Source organism: Gobius niger (genome assembly GCF_951799975.1).
Source record: "Gobius niger genome assembly, chromosome: 3".
Lineage (NCBI taxonomy): Eukaryota > Metazoa > Chordata > Actinopteri > Gobiiformes > Gobiidae > Gobius > Gobius niger.
The window spans coordinates 25221986-25245183 of record NC_136854.1 but is presented as its reverse complement, the minus strand read 5'-3'; the positions used below and the strand labels follow the sequence as shown (position 1 = coordinate 25245183).

The window sequence follows — 23198 nt, the reverse complement described above, 5'->3', positions numbered from 1 at the left end:
ACGCCGCTCCACGAGTCCAGAAGAAGAGGAGGAGGATGGCTGCATGGAGAAGAAAGAAGAGGGAAGTGTCACTGGCCGAGCACAAATGCGGACTTATTTAATCTATTAATGAACGACAAACCTGTTGTTTCTTCTCTCGGGTAAGTACATTTGAGCCTTGTTGTCGCCGAGCAAAGTGTTTCAAACCACCTTTTGTAGAGTTAGTTTAGTGTTCGCAGCTTTAACAGAAGTACTCGCTCTCGCGCATGATATTTTTAGGACGGCTCTGAATAGTCGGCCACAACATATCTGTGAACAGAGAGGAAGAAATGCTTTACAACTCGAGCGGCTCCAGCGCAAGTCTCGGCAAGCCCTTTGTTGCTGCCCTGGCTGCTGGCTAGATCTGGTTAGACTACTGAATAGGGCAAGAATATTTCTATTCTGCTCAAATGTATTTCCCCTCACGCCTTATCACCCGCGCATCGTTGACAAATACGATCAGGAATAGGCAAACATACAGTGATAATGTCTTTAATAGAATTTGCAGTGCAGTTTTACTTATAAAGCCTTTCAATAAAACTATTTTAAGTACAATTAAAGTCTACTGTACATAAGAGAAGATTATTATTGTTATTTTTATTATGGTAAGTAAAAATCAACATTAAACTCCTCGCATACTTTCCCTCCAGGCCGTATTGGCTTTGCTTCTCTGATCTTATCTGTTTTCATGCCTAAACGTTTCTTGCGAAATCTGCAAATGTTTTGCACTGAAAGTGTGGGGAATCTCTACACTTACAGTGCATTATACAAATGAGTAGCTATTACTCACCAGAAGGTTTGAGGAGTTGTAAACCCTAAAAGGATTTTGTGGATGCATTGAGGTTAATGTAGCTGATCAAATGATACAGCATACAGGCATAACTGGCTAATCTACAGTGTGTGTCATTATATTTGATCAACTTTATTAGTAGTTTCCCCTTTCTCCCTTTTTCTGTTTTATTGCCAGTGTCTGCATGTCTGAATGAGAGAGTGAATGGGTGACTGGTTCCTGTTACTGTAAAGTGCTTTGGGCCTGATAAAGGTAGAAAAGCGCTACATGAGTTGAGTCCAATTTTTTTTGTCTGCTGTTGTAAATTAGCTTCAAGTTACAATTTGTTATGAAGCAGGTTTTCATTTCGATTGAAGATGCTACACCTATATTATATATATTTTCTCCTGTCCCTGTTGAATAAAACAAATCGTCTAAATTAAAAACTAATGAAAAAGCTTTTATCCAGACAGTGGCTGCTGACACCTGTAATTCTCTTCACAGTTTGCACCTGAGTGGCAATGCCTGTAACAAATAAAATATTCCATTCCTCTCTTAATGTAAACAGTTGTCAGTTTGGGACATCCAGGTATTTGGAATTTGCATTCATCTGCACGTCCTGACTTGAGGATTCCTTGTTTTTACTGTTTTAGCTCCTTAAAAGAGAGGCTGAAAAATGTCTTTCTAGCAATTTTCCAACTCCTAAATCACAAGTTATATCTACATTTGCAGTTTATGTTTTTTAATTTAAGATTTCCGCGCACAGTGTACTGGACATTTGACATCCAGGAGAATGAACACATGTGAGCACACTGAAAAAGTAATGGTTAAACTAACTTGTGTTGTAGAGAGATGACGAGAGTGATATTTAGTAAGGCTTCTTGATTGTAGTTACAGAGCACAAACTTGTACAGACAATGCTGAAACTCCTCACACTCCTACGCTCCTTCTACAGGCATTTTTGACGGCTCGAGCTCCCACTGGTTTGACCATCAGCCAGATTACATGGAGCTGACAGACTAAAGCATGTTTGAATCCCATAACTGAGCTGAATGAATACTTCCTTTACGCTCATTAGGGATGAGACGATAATGAAATTTAGAGTCACGACGATTATCTTCGTGAAAATAATTGTGATTAACGATATGATCACGTTATTTGCCTGGGGTTTAAAAAATTCACTGAAGCTCCACAGTTTACAGAAATGATGGGAATTGGGTAACGAAATATTTCTCTTCATTGTCTCCTATAAATGTCTTATTGAGTGTGAACTTATAAAGTATATTTAAACAAACTCAACTCAAAACTCATCAAAAGAAAACCAAATTGCAGTAAATTATAAACATAGAACAAAAAACAGCTAATCTTTTTGTAGCCATAATTGATAGAAAGTCATTGTTGCTGGTTTTATAATATAGCGCTACATGATAATCACGATTATTAAAAAATGTGGCGATTAATTGTAATTTTTTTATCGTGATAAACGTTATTGCTTATTTGCCACCTTAGTGCGCTTTATTTTTTCTGTAAAAGACTAGAGAAATGAAAAATATATATAAAAATATAATATTAATATATTTTTGAACTATCTTTTTTGATTGATCTGCTTGTGCCTCATTAGAGTAGTCTTCCTGGGGTTAAGATTATTAAGTCACATTTAATACAATGAATTCCTGTCACATTCTCGTGCACAAATCTAATTGCGTTAAAAGTACAGAATGAATCTTAATTTCATTTTGTTCTAATACTAATCATAATAATAATAATGAATAATAAATTTGCCTTATTTAGCGCTTTTCCAGACTCCATATTTGCAATGTTTAAAATGTCTTATTCCTCTGAACCTGACATTTTTGGACCAGTCTTACTGTGACATGCTGAAAGAGTAACTTACAGTTGGCCTGTGTATGAATCTTTCTCTGGAAGCAGAGCAGGGCAAAATGTACCTTATTCTTCACCAATGTCCAACCTAATGTTTGGTGCATGCTTTGAATATATTTTGAGCAATTTAGAGCAACAGCCGGCACCTTGTTCTGCATTAATTGCAGTATATGAATGTCTTTTTGGAGACGCCGATTCACACCATTGGCCAGTATTGGTTAACACTTACATCACTTCCTATGCTTAGACTTGAGTCTGCTGTTCATGATGAATCCAAGTAGTTTAGTGTCTTTTACTTGAGAGTTCACTCACATCTTTGTTTGTTGTTTTCTCAACCTTCTGGCCCCATTTCTCTTGTTCTTCTTGACTTCACACTTTCTCCTGTATATTTACTGCTTATATTCACACATCTTAATGCATTTACTCCAAATGAACCAAATGTCAGTCAAACTTTTGTGACCATTAGTTTTGGAAAGTACATGAAACATCAACAACAACGTTCTTCAACCAGCCTCGCTGCAGTCCCAGGCCTGTCTCAGACATGACTGTCAAGAATGTCATCTGGTTACTTGACCAAATGTGGAATTCATTTTGTCCGAGATAAGAAAGCCTGCTATCTTTGGCTGCTTCCTCTTTTCAGTGTCAAGTGAAATACATTGCAAGGTCTACCAGAGGTTGTTTGCTGTAGTTGTTTTAGTTTATATTGCGTATTCAAAGTGGTTGTTACCAAAACAGATGATGTCTATGTGAAAAGGTCATTTTCAAGTTTAGGTTTGTGTGTCTGACAGCACTTTCATAACTACAGACCATTTCACCAAACTGTATAGTAACATAACAGTAGAGTTTGTAATAGTGGAGGCGTCGGAACTGTGATATTCCTCAGACTCAGATGTGAGAAAAATGCTGCTTATAAAACATGCACAAGCTGTAGGCTTTTCTTTTTGTTCAAATATCGCATATCACTGTAACAAGACAATTGTCGTGGCTTTGTAATTTTACAGTGTCCCAAATTTGTATTTATTTTTTAAATCTTATGCACCAACTTAAAGGGACATGTCCACTTATCCAATAACAGACCTGTTCTGAGTAGTTCTGCACTCGCAGCGTTTTCATCGCCATTGTGTTAGCATGTCATTATGAAGATGCTTGTATGTAGGCTTTAATTAGACATCGTTCCCACTGCAGTCTGCAGAGGGCACTCCAGGCCAACGCAAAATCCTGACTAGCCTAGTGTCTTAGTCCCACTGTCTTTACCATACAAAGACATGCATTTATTCACTAATTTGATCCTCAAGGCTCAACAGTCTCGTCCACCTCCGGGTTCCAGAAGTAAATTTCACATACATTTTCATCATCTGTTTTTTAGTAAAAGAACTAAACATTAACAGGCATGATCGACGCTAAATCTGTGATAATTAGTGCCCATAATGTGAATATTTTAATGAAAAAGAATACAGAATAGTCCGATCTATGGCAGAATGCTTTAGTAACGGTTTTGGTGTATAAAGTTTCAGATAGTTATTGTAATGTAAAAACTGGCCACACAAATGGGACATATTCTTGTTGACTTTGTGCAGTTCCGGTTTTTGACTGTGCAAAACAGGAAACAATACACTTTCCCACACTCTTTCTTTTTTTTGTAAGCGGTTTACGAGAGTGTCATCTCCCGGATCTGTCCCAGCATGTCATCCCCCTGACGGCCCACTCACAGTGAACAACAAACCGTTAATGGGACAAATCAACTCTGTGACACACATTCAGGACGACTCACCCGCGGGATGGGGAAGAGCCATGGAGACGCTCTCAAGGGGGATGTTTGTTGTTTTTTTACCCATGCAGCCCGACAGAGTGGGTCTGACAAATGCAGAGAGATGGAAGTTGATGCTCGATGTGGGGAGTGAGGTATTGGGCCGCTGGGAGCACTGCGCTGCGGCCCTTATACGATGTGGTATTCTCTGTGTCATGTGATCACATTAGGAACGGGTGATGTCATGCTTGCTAGCTTCTGTCTACACAACTGAAGAACCTATAGGCTATACGCGTTTGTCAAGGACTGGTTGTGCAGATCTTAGAGGAATACACTTTCCTCTCCACTATCATTTGAAATGTGCAATATGGAAAATTTTATGCGACAAAACAAAAAACACAACAACTTGATGTTTGTATGTACGAGCATGGCATCTTTTACTTTCGATCACTTTCGCTCCAGGATCAGTTGTTTTGTAGGTTTTCTGGATGGAACGTATGCGTAACCACGGAGATGGTCTGTCAGCAATAGTGAGAACCCACCAAAAACTTTCAAAACAATTAATCCTGAGATAAAGGCGCCATGCTAACCACATACAGTCACTGGGCCACTAAAAGGTCAGATACATAAAAAGTTCCATAATGCACCTTTTTAAATGACAATCACTGAGACTGACCAATGTTGACAATGTTGGCAATTTCAATTAATCGTCCTGCCTTAGGAGTAAGTGGGGAAATTGCTTTAACGTTAACTTTAACGCCACGAGATTGAGCACTGATTCTCCGCTTTTGTACAGCACAGTCTTCAGCCCTTGTTGTAAAATATTCATCAAGCATAATTGCAGATTCTGTAGCACATTGTAAAGCAGTGAAAAGCTGTTTTGGGGGAAGGGCAAAAACCTGTCAAACTGCTGTGTAGTGACTGCATTGGTGTCTTATTTCCACTGCTGCCATTCCCCAAACACCCAGCATCTTCCATTGATTTTCTTTTTTTTCTTAAACCACAATTCTCGACAACTTCAAGGCTTTTCAACCCTGATACTGATCTGGTGAAGGTGAACTGTCCCTGCGACATTTATGCCTGCACTGTCTTTATAATCCTATGAGACCCTGAAGCGCCATGAATAGACTGGTGGTTTTGTGACGTTACTTGTAATGACCAGGACACAGATAAGTTGATGAATCTAATTTAATTTATGGCCAAATGCATGTCATGAAATGAGATTAATGAACTGAAAGGCTTGGAGCTACTGGACAGTCATTATATGACTGTATACAGTTGGTGCTGGAGTATGTTGTGGATTTGTGTGAATACTGAAAAGTAACGTGTTTACTGGTGACTCACTGCTGTTGCTTCTTCATTTGCAACTTTACCTGAAAATGTGCACCTCAAAACAACTAGACATTAAAAGAGAAATTGTTGATATTCTATTCATATTTTCTGACTGTCCTATCTCAAGATTATTACATTGAACATTTATTTTTTTGACATTATTATAATAATTTCTTTCTTCGCAAATTTCTACAACTGATTTCACGCGCTTCTTGCAATCTCAGGTTCAGCTGCAACAGATAAAAGGTCTGAGTTTCCATAAAGCAGATTCTTAAGTGTTTAGATTCCATCCTGGACTTATTTACACACGTGGCTGTCCCCCAGAGGTACTCTGAATGTTGGGTAAAGGTGGAGGCCGAACTCCTCCAGAAGAGGGTGCCCTCCAAAACAAAATATTTTTGTGTGTTGTTGTAATGTGGGGCAATTTGAGCAAGAATGTTGTTTGACAGTCTGTAAGTAACATGACTTCCATCACTCATCATTTTAGCAGTTTATGCATTTAAATGTATCAAATATAAAAATTGCAAACCGAATCGTAATATTTATCCCCCCCCCCAAAAAAAAATAGCAATTAGGTTTTATGTCAAAGTTGTGCAGCCCTTTAGTAGGATGTGTCTGAAATTTACCCGTCCATTAAATGCATCGTGTCATTCTGAAAACAAAGTGGCTGCGCACTGCCTGTGAGTGAACATTGTAGGGGATCACTTAAGGATATTTCTCATTACAATCAAATGCAAAGGAAACTGGCCAAGCTCCTGTTCCAATGCGGTCGTCTCTGGAAGTTTGCCAGTGCTCGCCACATTTATCTACAGAACTGTTTGCTTGAGCAGATTCATTCTTTTTTTTAATGCTTTTATGGTGTTGCTGGAAACCTACAGGAGCTGGTGTTATTTGAGAAGAATTAATACAAATGTATCTATTGCCCATACTTACATGTAATTTAATTATCTTTACAGATCTCCGCATGAATGGCGTCGCAGGAAGGGGAGGAGCCCCCTACAAATGGGGGCCAAACAGATAGTCGCCTGAAAAGCAAAAAACCTCCAAGTCTTGTCATAGCCATCCCCTCAACTGAAGAAAACATGGATCCCGATCCTGCCAAACGGGTAAACTGTCACTGTAGTTTTTACTGTAGGGATGATTGAAAGGCTGTGGAATTGGTAGAGCTGAGGTTTGTTTAATTAGAAATAGATATGTTTGTCGGAGATGGGTGAAGCAACTGATCTGAAGCCCATGTACTTTCATTGCTGCCAACGTTGTCCAACTTATTAATAATCTGTTATGTAACTAGACAGTACTGCAGTGTCTTTTGTTCTTTAGCCTGGCGTTGCATAGGTGTTTTGATAACTGTGTAATGAATACAAACATGTAGTACTTTTTAAACTACTTCCTGCAAAGGCTTTTGCAGAAGCCTGGCCTGGGTGTGTGGCATATCGGTTGCCGGGGCTTGAAGACATTTTGGACAGCTGTTGCGTTACACTGTGGGCACATGGCCATGCATTTCCCCCGCAGGCCTCAGGCTACACATAATGGCCTAGGGTAGCAGTAAAGTTCAGCAGAGCATGATTTTGCAACACAGTTTACTTTTACCTCCTTTGACCTAAGTATAGCACCAACCTGGATCTACGTATGTGCAGCTCTGGTACAACAAAAAACGTTTTCTAAAATAATAAAAACATAGAAAAATGTGTACATAAAAAAATAGCTTTGAGTAGTATAGTAATATTATTTTGTCCTGAGTAACAGGAGGGCACACGAAGCCAAAAATAAACATGTTTAATGTTAACACTCTGTGATGCTGGCAACACATTAGTCATCACAACATGCAAATAGTCCTGCACTTTCAGGAAAATATTCTATTGTAGAAACTAAATGCTGCCACTTACCCATTTTCCATGTGTATCATTTTTCTCGTGCTACTGATCTGCACAGTATGATTTCAGTAACATTTTCTGTCTCAATAGCCCCTACGATCAGCACTGAAGAAAAGTGCCAGCGGTCAAGCCACCAGTTCAATGTCTGAAAGTTTCAGTGGCGCCGGAGATGGAACCTACTTGACCAGAGACAGACGGTCAAAGTTCGGCAGACAAACCTCACTCTCACAAAGTATCAAAAGGTACAACAAACTCAAAACCACATGCAGTGTACTATTTTAAGCTTTAATGATCCCATATTATACTACATTTACTGACATTTCACCACCAAAGTCAAGGAGCTTTGTCTTGTCATGTACATAGACAACTAAAACCATTATGGTACTTATGAACCAGATATTTAATGATAATTTCCAAATATAACTAATATAATATAACTATAACTAATAATATTGTCTTCAGTATAGGATGCTTGAATGTACACTGTTGTTCTCAGCATATGTCACTCTTCACCGTACTCAGTGATAATATTCCATATTAATTTGGAAAGTGTAAAATACCAATACAGAGATGTCCAAAACCATTTCAGGTAGAGAACATATTTGTATGCAAGCTTTGACAATGTATCTTATGCTCTTGAAGAAACACAGCTCAGTGGTTTGGAGTGGGAGAGAACTGTGAGACCAAACAGCAGGTCTGGCACAGGAAGAGCCTGCGCCACTGCAGCCAGCGCTACGGCAGGCTCAAGGCCCAATATCGAGAGTCTGAGACGGGTGTTGACCAGGGCCCAGAGTCTCCTACTGCACATACTGCACGGTCGTCACATAAGATGAAGAAGGTATCTTGTTTGTTTGTGTGGTCAGGCCATGCATGTTAATGAACACACATGGGACTCGTGCATGTGAACAACCACGCCAGATTGTAGCCATGGGCTAATTTCCATTCCTTGTCCCCCACTCTCACTCTCAAACACACTGCCATGTACATGAACACACAGCTAATGTGGTGTTTCCTGCAGCACTTTCTTGATCAATTTTTGTCAATTTTTAATGCACAGATACGTTAGTGCTAGCATGTGCAGACTAAGTGTGTGTGTTTGATTAGATGATGGTGCAGGACTTGACACTCTTGACAAAGCAGACTACTTCTTTTAATTGAATGTAAACTCAAATGTTGATCTCTTCCACAGTTAACACACTAACACAGTTTAGAGTGCAACTGTGTACTCATGCATCACATGTACAAATAGGTGAAATAATACTACTTTTAGTTGAGCATAGTTTATTTAACAGATTGTGGATCCGCTAGCTCGAGGACGAGCCTTTCGTGGGGCAGATGAGGTGGACAGTCGCTCTCCTAAGACGCCCAACACAGCGCAGTCTGGACCCATCACTCCAGGGGTCACTTCGCTCTCATCTTTCACCAGCCAGCGCTCTGGGCACAGTCATTTCCCCAGGAGAAAGAGGGAGTCCGTGGCCCGTATGAGCATCCGCGCTGCATCAAACCTTCTCAGGGTGAGTTGGAATTTAATTGCTTTTAATGCAATTTTATTTGATACAATTAAGGTCATGTTGCATTGTGGTGTATTACATGAGGATCAGTGTGCACAGCACCTCCCTGTGGTGCTTGGGGAAAGTGCTTCTGTATTGGTAGTCTTTGAGTTTGAACACAGACCAGTCATTTTCTTAATTCACTGTAAATGTATTGCTAAATGTATTACTTTGTATGGTGGCTATTGTTCAGGGTCAAGGTGGTCTGGTGAGCTCACAGTCAGGTCGCAGTTTTCCCAAAAGGAGCTTTATGCGTCCCAGCTGGATGGATGAAGACACTGTGGACTCTGCGGACACCTCTCGTTCTCTCTTCTTTGGCAAGGTCAGTCACCTTTGACTAAAGGACAGATTTCATTTTCTTTTATTACATATTTCATATTGCTACAGATCCTTATCGGTTATGCTTGATGGTAGTTTCTTTCATCAATATTTTTTTTATGAATTTAAGTATTGCACTCTTATTTGTTACTAGGGGGATGCTCGGGATGAGTTTTACTCCATGGCTGATGATGTTTTTGAGTCACCTCCCATATCGGCCTCTTTTGGCCTTACACCAGACGATAAGTTCCTGAGCCAGTGAGTAAGTTTATCTTTATAAGTTATTCTGCTGAAGTGGCTTTAATGTTGTTTTCCCTTTGATACTCGCCCTCCAACAACTGAAGTACAGAGATCTCTCGAACTCCCAAAGTTCCAGTAGCCGGACCCGAGCGGGGTGTCCCACGTCGCGGCCGGCGCATTGCTTCACAAGTGAAGCACTTTGCCTTTGACAAAGAGAAGCGGCAGTACGGCATGGGCGTCGTGGGAAAGTGGCTGAACAGACATTATCGGCGCAGCCTCAGCAGCAACGTCCAGAAACAACTGGACGACTTCCACAGCCACAGGTCAGCACCCGACACTGACTGCTAATCAGACAAACCATGTCCTTATGGTAGGAAATGGAAACTGCAGTCTGTGTAAGAACTACCATAGCCTCGCACCTAAATACTGCATTCTCATTTGCTCTTTGTGTATAGTCATAACTGTTGTGTTTTCAGGCCATACTTTACCTACTGGATAACATTTGTCCATATAGTGATCACGTTGCTGGCCTGTTGTACTTATGGTTTTGCCCCTGTGGGGTTTACACAGCACTCTAAAAGTGAACTGGTGAGTGATGGTTCAAAACTTGTTTATGCACATTCTGTTGATTGATTCATTTGACTTTTTGTGCTACACTGTCAACCTCTGCAGGTGCTTAAGAACAAAGGCATTTACGAGAGCGTTAAATATATTCAGCAGGAAAACTTCTGGATTGGGCCCAGATCTGTGAGTCTCAAGTCACTGTGTATTCATTTAATGCTATAAGTTTAAAATGTATTTAGTCAAATGCATTTTTAACTCTGTCCCCCAGTATTGTGCACGATTTGAACAAATAATACTAATTATAAAACGAAAGCATGACTGACGGCTCATTCTCTCTGTGTAGGATGACCTGATCCACCTCGGGGCCAAATTCTCTCCATGCATCCGCCGGGACAAACAGATCGTGAGCATCATTCAGAAAGCCAAAGACCTGGAGAAGGAATCAGGGTGCTGTGTCCAAAATGACAACTCTGGCTGTGTGCAGACCCATCCTTCAGACTGCTCAGTATGTGGAATAGTGAAATAGGAAACTTTTTGTTCAGTTTAGTGAAAGTGTATATTTTTAAAAAGACAACAGACAAATGCTGGCTGGTGCGCTGTGTGTGAATGCGTACAGGGCAAGCCAAATATTAATGTACGTCACATGCTGTCAGATAGTTTATCAAAAGGCCAGACCACGTTGGCACTGTGAGGCAGAATGTAATGAAAATGTTTATAAAATCTAGTTTAAAAAAGGGCAAATATAGCATAAATAATAATTGCGCTAATTTGCTCGCCAATGTTTTTTTGTGATTTGTTCTCAGTCAAGTGTTTTTTTGTTTTTGTTTTTGTTTTTGTTACGGTGTACAGAAATAGCTTCTTAGTGGTGTATAATCCCAGGGTTCACGTGGGATTATACAGCGCTAAGCAATGTAGAGTGCAAACGTTATTGTTGACCTTAAGTGATTTACATGTGTAATTGCACGTTCAACATATTTTCTAAATTCATGTCAATTTTCAGTGTGATTCTGAAAAACGTCTCATACTAGTACATTTGATAATTTAATCAAATACTATTTTCATATTTTTCAAACATTTTTCTTTACTTGTGTATTATTGATGGATAATCAGTGTTCCCAGTAGAAAAGAAATGTGCATATTTTTTGTATAAGAATAAAATAGATGCTATAAAACGTTCTTAACCCACTATATACTTTCGTTCTTTCATACATTGTAGGAGTCGCTGGCCACTTTTATTAACTGGGAGAATGAACGTGTGGACATTGACCGGTCATCAGGGGCCGTCTGTCATCAGGACCCAAGGTAAACAAAATAAAAAAGAACCAGTTTTTCTGCCACATTGTCTTAATCTTCTTTCATTGTCTTAATCTTAATCACAACCGTATATTTATCAGAGTGTGTGAAGAGCCTGCTTCTAGTGGACCTCATGTGTGGCCTGACGATATCACTCAGTGGCCCGTAAGAAACAACTCAAAAACTCAAAACTCTATTTTCCTTGTTTTAGACGTATGTAAATGCCTTTGGTCTGTTTACAGATTTGCACATTTCCCACAGCCTGGAATCACACGGGCTACAAACACATGGACTGCAAAATAAAGGGACGGCCGTGCTGTATTGGAACGAAGGGCAGGTAGAAATAAACAAAAATAATCCTAGTAGACTAGAGCTGGACCAATTTTAGTGGTCACTGGGAATGCCTATAAATAATACATCACGTACTTTGTATGAGGAAGGCACGTTAATGAACACTCAGCACAGTGCAGTGTAAATGTTCGTGTAGGCTCTCAGTCATCCAAGTTTCACTCATTTCAATAATCTTTGTTATGGACTGGGGCATAACTGAGCGTCATTAGGTCCCATTTAAATCGGCATTTACTACTTGCGTAAATGCCGATCAGCTTTAGATCTCCAAAAGGATAACTTCTGTATACACAAATAAGGAGAACTCTACTTTTGTGTCTGTCCCATTGGATTATATCTGCAAAACTATACGGCTGTAGCATTGTCAAATATTCTCATAGACAAGTAAATAATCACAATTTACGATGTTCATTCTGCTTGTTAAAATAATCCTGAGGAATCTGAGATGTTTCCTGTTTTCTGCAGATGTGAGATTGCAACCAGGGAGTATTGCTCGTTCATGCATGGATACTTCCATGAGGATGCCACGCTCTGCTCCCAGGTACAGGCGCTTGATCATCTTATGAGAGTCTAAAAGTGTTGTTGTGAACTTCTGTTTATCATCTATGTGGGTCTAATGTCATCCAGACTACAGCCTAATCTATTTGCTTTGCTCTTTTCTGTTTTTTATCCCCACATCCTCATTTCCCGTTCAGGTGCACTGTTTAGACGATGTGTGTGGTCTGCTGCCTTTCCTCAACCCTGATGTCCCTGATCAGTTTTACAGGCTGTGGCTCTCCCTGTTCCTTCACGCCGGGTATGTCGGTCACACTGTGGTGCATCTACCACTGGTGTTAGTTGGGCTTGTTCAGGGTCATTTGCAATTTTAGACTTCAATTGTGTTGTTTATAGTTCGCTCATGCTTCTGTATTGCATTTACACCCAGTTTAGATGTAATTCAGTCCAATTTAAGTACATTTTAGGCACCTTTTTGGTGCGGTTTTGTCCTGATTTGATCTTTATCTTGGCCTGGTGTTACTTAATTTTTCAGGTTGTACCAAAGTATCTTTCAAAGAAAAATTACACAATGTTCTATTTGTATTTCCTTGTTGCACGGAAATACACACCCCATCCACAGTGCAGCATAACTCCTCAAAACTGAAACAATTCTTAGAATACTATTAAGGCAAGGCAAGTTTATTTGTATGGCACATTTCATGTACATGACAACTCGATGTGCCTCACAGTAACAGCAAACATAGTAAAAATAGAATAAAAAGCATTAAAAACACAATGAAAATCAAGAAAACAAATCATTAGTTACAATTACATTAAAAAAAGTTTCAATCTCCATAGGCTGCAGTAAAAAGGTGTCCTTTCAGCCTGGACTTAAAAATGCTCAGGGTTGAGGCCTGTCTCAGATCCTCATTGAGGCTGTTCCAGACTTTTGCTGCATAAACCTGAAATGCAGCCTGACCATGTTTATTATTGACTCTGGGAACTACCAGGCGGTGGTTCATACAGTTGTAACATGTCAGAGATGTACTTTGGTGCTTGACAATGAAGGGAATTATACACAAGCAGGGCTGTTTTAAACTATTCTCTGAGCAACAGGAAGCCAGTGCAGAGACCGGAGCACTGGACTAATATGTTCGTATTTCCTGCTTTTGGTCAGGACTCGAGCCGCAGCATTTTGGATGTACTGCAGTTGTCTAACAGCATTAAAGTGATAGACATTTGTTATTTGGTGTTATTAGCTGTTAGCTTAGTTAGCTTAAAAGGGACTTGTCAGACTGTTAAATACAGAGCATACCTTTTAATAAATCAAGAAGAACTAGCCCGTGTGTCGATTATTTCCTTTGATGTGGGGGAATCAAAAACATAATATTAAGTTCAATATCTAGTTCAAAGTATAGCTGAAAGCACTTAGTATGTAACTTAAATAAGGTGATGTGCTGTGTGTTGGCAGGCTGCTGCACTGCGTGGTGTCTGTGATTTTCCAGATGACAATACTGAGAGACTTGGAGAAGCTGGCTGGTTGGGCTCGTATCTCTCTCGTCTATATCTTTAGTGGCATCACAGGAAACCTCGCTTCTGCTCTTTTTCTGCCTTATAGAGCTGAGGTAAGTCTACACAGTCACTCTATTATCACTTGTATTGGCCTAATGATACTAATGATGTCCTATTCGGGCAGTTACTGAAGTTAATCCACTCTGCAGTGTTTTGTCGAGGTCCTAATGGAAAGTTGAAACAATCCTATTGGCTGACCAGATTAGTGGTGCGTGTAAGGGAGAGGGAGACGTGTTGTCGAGTCAACTCTGAGCTGAGCTGTGTAGCCGATTCAACCTGTGCACGGGCAGAATGAGCAGTGTGAGGGTTTCAGCAGCAGAACCAGAGGAAGTCAAAGACACAGTCAGAGCACAACGGTGACTGTAGCCCTGAGCTTTTCATAGCCTACAGTACAGTTTTACAATTTAGGTCTATTTTAAATCCACAAACCCATATTATAATCATACAATAATAATACCTAGGATCATCTCCAAAGTTTCTAAGCTCTTCCCCAACAATTTAATAATATCTCGAGACATCAAGTTGCCTGTACACTTCAAACTCAGAAAGAAGCGTGAAGAAGTACAACTAATAAACTCAGACACTTCATTGAAAGACACAACAGCAGCAGATTCCCCTGATCGATTGAAAAGGAATGGAACAGACTGAGCAACATTAAGGGTTACAACATATTTATTTCTACCCTGATAGTGGAGCAATGAGAAACAACAACCCACAGCACAACGATCCCAGGAAAACCCAAATGCAGCACCAACAACGCAATGATACACCCCTACTGCACCAAAGACTCAGAGCAAGTGTCGCACAAACATCTGCAGAAGATGACAGGCCACCACATACAATCTATAGTACCATCATAATACAGGACAGATGTCAGATAGAGTGTATATATTTTTCTCTCATTTATTACTCTACCAATTTGTTTTTTTTTTAATGACACAATGACCCTCAACGTTCTTTTTAAGATTTTTATTTAGGCTTAAGTGCATCTTTACAAACAGACTTCACAAACACAAAAACACATCCTAGATCTAGGCTACATTAAAAACCGTTGCAATAAAAAATAAGGGGGAAAAAGTATCCCAGAGTTCATATTTTGACCGACAGTTTGATTGGCATGTGTGCACGACTTGCCTCTGATAAGAACCTCACACTTCCCAGTCCAAGGCCTAGTTTTCTCTTTAAAGGATTAGGTTAATACCATTGTGTGTTAACAAAGGAACCGGCGACTGCGTCTGGTATATTGGATTACATGTTTTAAACAAGGGCAATTGTTGCTACGAGTTGTCCACGTACATGCCTATAATAAAGGTACAAATAATGACTTGCTAATGGTTATTAGAGTTGTAGCACCCACAGCCCTTCGTCTGTCGCACCATTTGAGTCTTTCATTAATACAAGCGACAAATACCTCAGGAGTGGTGCCAATCCTTTAGAAAGTGTTATTTGAAAAACATCATTAAATTAACTTTTCTTTAAAAGTATTATTGAAATACTACTCGCTAGGGCTCAGCAATTTAGCCCAGAAAATACTGTGTTTTTTTTTTAATTTTAACACTCAGTATGGACGATTACGATTTAGGGGTCTGCTAATCTTTTTTATGAAGAGAACTGCTCAGCATCCTTCATATTTAGATTCATTACAGAATTATTTAAAATTGTTATTTCGCTTTAAATATGCCTCATCAGTTCTTAAAAGTAAAACTTTGCCGCCTTTGCAAAGGAGCAGGGGATTGCCAGAAAGTTGCTGGGTTTTCCTCTGGTGTTGTTCCATAAACAGTTGCTACTGAGCGGTCCAAAACGCTGCTAGATCGGCCGCACACGGCCCGTGAGGGCGACATGGGGTGATGCAGGCAATTTTACGATTTTGCCATTTTTCACATTGTCTGTTTTCAAAACCATGAATTAATCACATTAATTCCATTTATCGCCCAGCCCTGCTTCTCAGTGTCAATTTCCTCTTTTAGTCTGCAAGTATTCACTGCTAAGCTCTCGCTCTCGCTCTCCCCCCAGGCCCCTGTACCCCTGCTTGGGAAGCCCGGCACTATACAGCTAAAAGCATTTTTGGGACGCTTAAACTTAATATCGTTCACTTATTCAGTCCTTGGTAGAGGTGTCATCATAGCATCTGTTGCTTATGATCATCTGACATATGCATTTCCCCTCTGACATGGTAGACATTATGCGCACCACCAGCTCCCCCGCACACAGGTTTTTTCTACCAGGAATAACATGGAAGGCACAACACTGGACACTCAGGGCGGTCAAGCCAATTAAAGCTGCAAAGTGGATTAACATTTAACGGAAGAGCTAAGGAGACCGTGACTCAAACGCCACCTGTGACTGGAAACTTCCTTCAATTAAAGCAGCTGCCCAAGAAGCTCTAAAATTAATTCATCTCCTGAATGTTTACCATCACACTGCCTTTGGCTCATTAAAATATTCTGCTTTGAAAAACATTTAATAATTGTTTATGTTTTAAGAATTAAACATGTTGAATGCTCTGCTAATGATGGACAAATTAATGTTAAAACATTTTGGTTTGGGACATCTTTATAAATTCACTTTTTGATTGAAGAGTCCCTTTTCAGTACAAAAACACTACATTCATAATACACGACTTGGTAAATTACGCAAGTCAGTCGTAGTGTGCGTGTTTCGTGTTTTTTTTGTTCATTTTCACAGAACCATCTGTGTTTAACAGGAACTAGGCTCCACGCTCCGGCGCTCTGACGTCACTTTAATCAGCTCACCTGCTCTGCCTGACTCCGGGCTCAGGGTTCAACACACATTAGAGCAGCACAACTCTGGAGAGTCAAATCGCAATTTGTCTGAAAAGTATTGCAAATGTGGTTAAGTTTGCAATTCACTTTACTGTGCACATCTTAAACATGTCGAGGAGCATTTACATTGGAATAACATAGACATAAAGTTTAAGACTAATCCAAGAAACGTGCATTTCAGTACTAAACATTAGAATATATTAATAATCACTATCAATAGCCCACATGCCATGCTGAGCATAGACCCTTTAACTGCTTACATCATCAGTGACATCAGCTGGAGGCAGGAAGTGATCAAGAGAAATAAGATTAAACTAAAACTAGCGATTATAAGTGTAAAACTAACACTAAAATATGTGGTCCTGCAAGAATAAGAGGAATGACATTAGAGACGATATAATAAAGTTACTATGACAACAGCTACAATGGAAATAGATAGGAATGTAGTTTCCCACCTCCAACTAAGCGAATGTTTACAAACAATTAAAGGGTCTATACCAGGGGTGTCCAAAGTGCGGCCCGGGGGCCAAATGCGGCCCTCAGACCAATTTTTGGTGGCCCTCTGCCCTTTTGCAGAATCGGGACACATCATCAAAGATAGTCCTTTTTATTTGAAATGTAATAATTCTACACAATTTTAACCAAACAACTAACCTTTTACTGTGAGACAGAGCTGGCATGAAGGTTTTGAGCATGAATAAAGGTGTGGGGCGCAATTTAAACCTCTGCTAGTCAAAGGTTTTGCGGCACTAACCACCGATCTATGGCCCTTCACCCTGTGTACGCTTCAGTATGCGGCCCCCCATGAAAAACGTTTGGACACCCCTGGTCTATACGCTTAAATAAAAAGTGTAAAATATTGTTGACTTGTTTGCTTTCTCCACCTAATTGTTTGATGTCAATAGAAAGATAAGGAATCATTGATCTCACATTTATTTATTCAAAACAATCATTTTATGTTGGTTAAAAATAATTACTTTAACACTCAAATACATCAAGTTATTATTTTTTATTTAATTGTTTTAAAGTTTTTTTTTGCGTGGATTGGCAAGGTTCACTTCAGAACGTTCTGGTAACCGGCGTTTATGTCTCCTGCAGGTGGGGCCGGCGGGGTCACAGTTCGGCCTCCTCGCGTGCCTGTTTGTGGAGCTGTTCCAAGGCTGGCAGATGCTGGAGCGCCCATGGAGAGCCTTTCTCAAACTCGTGTTTGTCGTCCTCTTCCTCTTTCTGTGCGGCCTTCTGCCATGGATAGACAACATTGCCCACATTTTCGGCTTCCTCAGCGGCTTGTTACTCTCGTTTGCCTTCCTGCCCTACATCACATTCGGGACGTTTGACAAGTACCGAAAAAGGATCCTAATCGTGGTGTCTTTGGTGGCCTATGTTGGGCTGTTTTCTTCGCTCATTGTTTGGTTTTATATTTACCCTATTAACTGGCACTGGCTGGAGCACCTCACCTGCCTCCCATTCACAAATAAGTTTTGTGAGAAGTACGACATTGACCATGACATTGACCATGTGGTTCACTAGTCCAACAACAGAGACATTAATGATGATGCCGTAAAAAAAAAGAAGTGGCATTGAACTCTGGGAATAATTTTATCATCAACTAAAGGAGACGTATTCACTAAATAAAGATGTTTTTTTTAAATTCATGTCAATTGCTGCAATCACTATAAATATTGGACACTCAGGAAATCCACAACCTCGAGATGGATCTTGACTGTCAAAAGGCGCTAAGTCTTTGTTTGTGTAAACTCTCAGTTGTCCATGACTTTTCCAGTATAGCAGCTTTTCAAAGTCGTCAACTAGACTGGGTTGTTTTCCTCTCCTCTGATAAGTTTCTTTATGCTCATCTGGTTCAGAGGAGTTACAAATGCAATCACCCCACCTGTCTCTGTTTATCCTTAAAGGAATAGGCCACCGTTTTTACATACTGAGATGTGCTCTTACCTCACTTTAGCCGAGTTAATATATCCCCGTCTGGTCTTTGTCCGTGCGCTCTGTCACGCAAACGGAGCACATACGCAGCCTCTCCCACATGTCACATAGCTCCGAAAAAGCTCACGATAGAAGCTACCAAGCTCTTCCACGTGTTCCCTATTTAAATAAAGTTACGTGAAGTGTTTTCATGCGAAGTATATTTACACAGAAATGTAACATGTCGATTTTATAAGCAAATAAAAAGGGGGACTATATTGTGAGGCGTAATGATACGAGGAGTAAAACGTCCGCGCAGTAACTCCTAAAGGCTATTGACGGAAGTGAGCGGGGGGAGTTACTGCGCGGGCGTTTTGCTCCTCGTATCATTACGCCTCACAATATAGTCCCCCTTTTTATCTGCTTATAAAATCGACATGCTACATTTCTGTGTAAATATACTTCGCATGAAAACACTTCACGTAACTTTATTTAAATAGGGAACACGTGGAAGAGCTTGGTAGCTTCTATCGTGAGCTTTTTTGGAGCTATTTGACATGTGGGAGAGGCTGCGTATGTGCTCCGTTTGCGTGACAGAGCGCACGGACAAAGACCAGGGATATATTAACTCGGCTAAAGTGAGGTAAGAGCATATCTCAGTATGTAAAAACTGTGGCCTGTTCCTTTAAAGGAACAGGCCACAGTTTATCCAGACTGAGATATGTTCTTACCTGAGCTTATACGAGTTGATACATACCTGTCTGGTCTTTGTGCGTGCCCGTGGAAGAGTGTGGTCGCTTCCAACTTCACCCTTGTTTGGAGCTATAGGAATATGTTGGGAGAGGCCAAATGCTAACAACATCTTTGGTTGTTTTGCGTGACTGAGGGCACGCACAAAGACCAGACAGGTACGTATCAACTGGTCTAAGCTCAGGTAAGAACATATCTCAGTATGGAAAAACGGTGGCCTGTTCCTTTAAGCCAATTTAACTCAACATAACTATTGTTCTGAGCAAAACTAAGGAGTGTCATCGATTCATATTTTTTTCCTGAACATTATTATCAATGCAAGGAGACACACAATTTACACTACAGGATAGGGCTGCACGGCATGAGAAAAGAATAGGCACTATCCGCTTTCAGGTAACATTATTGAATATTGCGACAACAATATTATTGCAAAATTTTACTAAACCTTTTTGACACTTTAAGTTCCATTAAATTTAAAGCAGTACTAAGTAACTTGTTTACCTTAATAAATCCTTTTCGTAGTCCCTCTGGGGGTAATACAAAACCGGAAAACCACACTTGCAACTTACCCTGCACCAGGTCACAGGCGCAATACACACTAATGGAATCACGAAGGAGAAGCAAATGGGCAAAGCTAGCTGCGGGCTATAAGTTTGAGTGAAAATATATCTCCATTGTGTAATTGGATGTACAATATCTCTCTCTCCCTTTGTCTTTCCTGTCAGCGTAGTATTTACTCTCACGGACAATTAATGAGTAAAAAACGGTACATGCTATGACATCTGCAGTGGCGCTTATGGCCTCTAGGGGCACGACTTACTTAGTACTGCTTTAAACAAAAGTCGTAGGCAATTGTGTGAAATGACATGTGCAAAAAAAGGTACTGAATAAGAATACAGGAAGGTTCAAATTAACTTCTGCCCATTTAGGTTGGAATATCATGTTGTTTTAGGCCGTGTTGGCAAAAAAATGTGTACACCCACATGGAAGACCTTGGAGCAATATCATGGATATTGCATCACCAATATTGCAATGACAATGATTTGGAGATGCACCGTATTGTGCAGCCGTACCATGGGATGTGTGTTGTTGTTGTTTTTTTTTTAATTGTGCACTTCATGTAATGTTGATTAATGTGTGTGTAGGCACAATACACTGTGCTGCACAACTTATCATCTAATGAATATGCACACAAACTGTACTCAAAGATGGCAGATTTTACGTACTTGGAAAAGGCCTAAACCATTTCACTACTCGAGCTGTGTGAATCAGAAAACGGTACTTTCTGATGCTACCAAAGCCACTAATGCATGCTACGGTAATTATGTAAAGCCTAAGCCATTATCACTTTTGTCTATGAACACTGTTGTGCCTAATGCATTATTTTGTATTATTATTATCATTATCATGGAGGTCCCCAATAATGTGACGTCACTATACGCTTGGCCCTCCGTGATATTGTAACAAATGTCAAAATGTCAAAATTTTAAGCAGTAAGAAAGTTTTATCTTCTTTGCTCTTTTGCTAAGGGATCTGAAATTAATGGGGGACACTAAATGATCTGTTGTTTTCTTTGTCCAGGCATGTGCTGGCCCCAGTTGTGGGAAAGCTCCTGTTTTGTGGAGGATTATGTGTGACTAAGTGAGTGAGGGGATTATGTGTGCGAGTCAGTGCTCGGAAAGGGTTCATGGATGGTGTTTTTGTTACATTTGGTGTTTTGTGCCAGTTGCATAAAATGGGAAACTTCCTCTTGATCTTTTAAAGGTGTCCAATGTGCCTTTTGAGATAACATGGCTTAGCAGGTTTACTCAAATGGGACCAAAAGCTTTCTTTTAAGCAAAAAGGGTAATGATTTGTTTTACTTTTTGTATTGTAAAAGATTCATGTCAAAATAAACATAAAACCTTTAAAAAAAAATGTTTATATTCTTTAAGTTTAGTCCAATGCCTCAAGGCAGGTCCACTTTGGCTTTTATTATTTAATAAAAATAAATCAAAAATGATTTTAAAAACAAAACAACACAATACAGTATTATAAAATGTATATTTTATTTAAAAAGTGGGAGATAAAATAAAATACTAATATTAATACAAAAAGAATGCATACTTTCAAGATCAACAAAGTGCATTTTTCGGCAGTTCAACAAAGATCATAAAACAAGGCCATTTTTCACTGAGGTATAAATGCCAACTAAAACGCTGAAAATGTGCTTTTATTCTACCTATTATTGTCCAGCAATCATTTGTAACGTTTTTGTTCAATATCCAAGTCTTAACATCAGCGTGATGTTACTGTCAAACTCCTGAGGCAGCTAATATCAGTTTTATTTTATTTTTTAAGAGAGAGCTGCTCAAATGTCCTTGTCCTGCAAGTGACAGAGTTTGCCATTTATGTCCAGCTCATCAGCACCCACTGTTTCGCCGCATGAAAGCATGACCCTGGACCAGGTAGAACATCTCTACGAAAGTTAGCAGTCCTACTGTGATCTCACTGGGACCCTGCACTTTAAATCCAGATTTCTGGTAGAATGGTACTAGAAAGTCTTCACACATGAGCACAGCCCGGTGAACATGGGGCAGGCAGCGGAGGTACTGCAAGTATCTCCACATCAGGATGGAGCCTTTGCCCTGCTGCCGAAATGTCCTGTGAACAGCCAGCACATGGATGTGAACGATGGCCCCATGAGGCTTGTGGAGCATCAAGGCATCCTGGAAATGTGGGAGGAAAAACATTATAAATATATAACATATTCTGCCAACTGATATGGACAATTTTCCATAGGTTTCTAAGAATCAATCACTGGTGACCCTGATGTTGCTACCTCGGTAAGTCGCTCTTGGTCCCACAGTGAACCGATGATGAAAGCCACCAGACGCCCTTCTTCAAACCAGCCAAGAGACAGCTCGGGACACAGGGTGAGGAAGTGACGCACCTCGTCCAGGTGCAGAGGACACTCACCAGACACAGATAAGAAAGCTGAGAAGAAGAAAAACAGATTAAACAAAGTCAAAGTAATTCTAGTCAATAATTTTGACCCAAAGACAGTTAATCTAATCTATATTTTTCTTTTGAGGGGAAGTGCACGAGAACACACAGAGATATGACATTATTGATCTCACATGGAGAAATGCACTTGTTGCGTATATTTAACTGATTCAAATGATCATTTAATCATCATTAAACACATAAGAAATGCGCTTACCTTCTCTCTCAATCTCAAAGACGCTGATCGCGTCCTCCGGGCTGAGGGACCGAAACTCACTGGCGGGCAGCGTGTGTCTGCGGCCCTGAGGGGACCGGCAGAGCGGCTTCATAAATGGCACAGCGTTCAACACTGACATTTTGATCGGATGAAAAGTTAGCCTCCCGTCTGATAAATGTTGACTCTAATCTAATCCGGTGTTAGTAGTAGTAGCCTTCGCACGACCTGTTGCAGCAATCTGTCCCAAAGACTGAGCGCTCAGTGGCGCTCCTGAGGTTTTATATCCTGCGCGCGGCACTGGATGGAAAGTAATCCTACCCTTCATTCCGGGTAAATGTGACTATTAACAACCTTACCAGTTAATCCTCATACACCAGAAAACTAGCTGTGTTCATGCCTGACTAAACAGGCTAACTTTGCTGAAACATGTGCCTTGGTAAATTGGCATCTTTAATTGGAGAAATAACGTATGTATAACTAAGTCCAGCCCATTTTTATCTTATTTGACCCCCCTTGATCACTTTCCTCCCATCTTTTCAATTTCCATGCTTCAAATAGAG

General features: G+C 40.1%; 2 protein-coding genes across 2 annotated transcripts; one reads left to right on the top strand and one right to left on the bottom strand.

Moving 5' to 3' along the window:
• The first annotated feature begins 1 nt into the window (after nt 1).
• Nucleotides 2-18671, top strand: LOC306961267 (inactive rhomboid protein 2-like). The gene is made up of 18 exons (XM_079553960.1): nt 2-140; nt 6704-6853; nt 7712-7863; nt 8264-8459; nt 8914-9135; nt 9365-9493; nt 9644-9747; nt 9834-10052; nt 10206-10317; nt 10402-10476; nt 10637-10798; nt 11510-11595; nt 11688-11751; nt 11829-11923; nt 12400-12475; nt 12630-12730; nt 13883-14036; nt 17865-18671. Exons 2-18 carry the CDS (start codon nt 6716-6718, stop codon nt 18294-18296), a joined length of 2517 nt encoding a protein of 838 aa, XP_079410086.1. The 5' UTR covers nt 2-140; nt 6704-6715; the 3' UTR covers nt 18297-18671.
• Nucleotides 18672-21775: 3104 nt separating this feature from the next.
• Nucleotides 21776-23020, bottom strand: aanat1 (arylalkylamine N-acetyltransferase 1). The gene is made up of 3 exons (XM_079553067.1): nt 22639-23020; nt 22258-22412; nt 21776-22144 (listed from the first exon to the last, which is right to left on the bottom strand). The coding sequence occupies exons 1-3, from the start codon at nt 22775-22777 to the stop codon at nt 21839-21841; spliced, it is 600 nt and encodes a 199-aa protein (XP_079409193.1). The 5' UTR covers nt 22778-23020; the 3' UTR covers nt 21776-21838.
• Nucleotides 23021-23198: the final 178 nt, after the last annotated feature.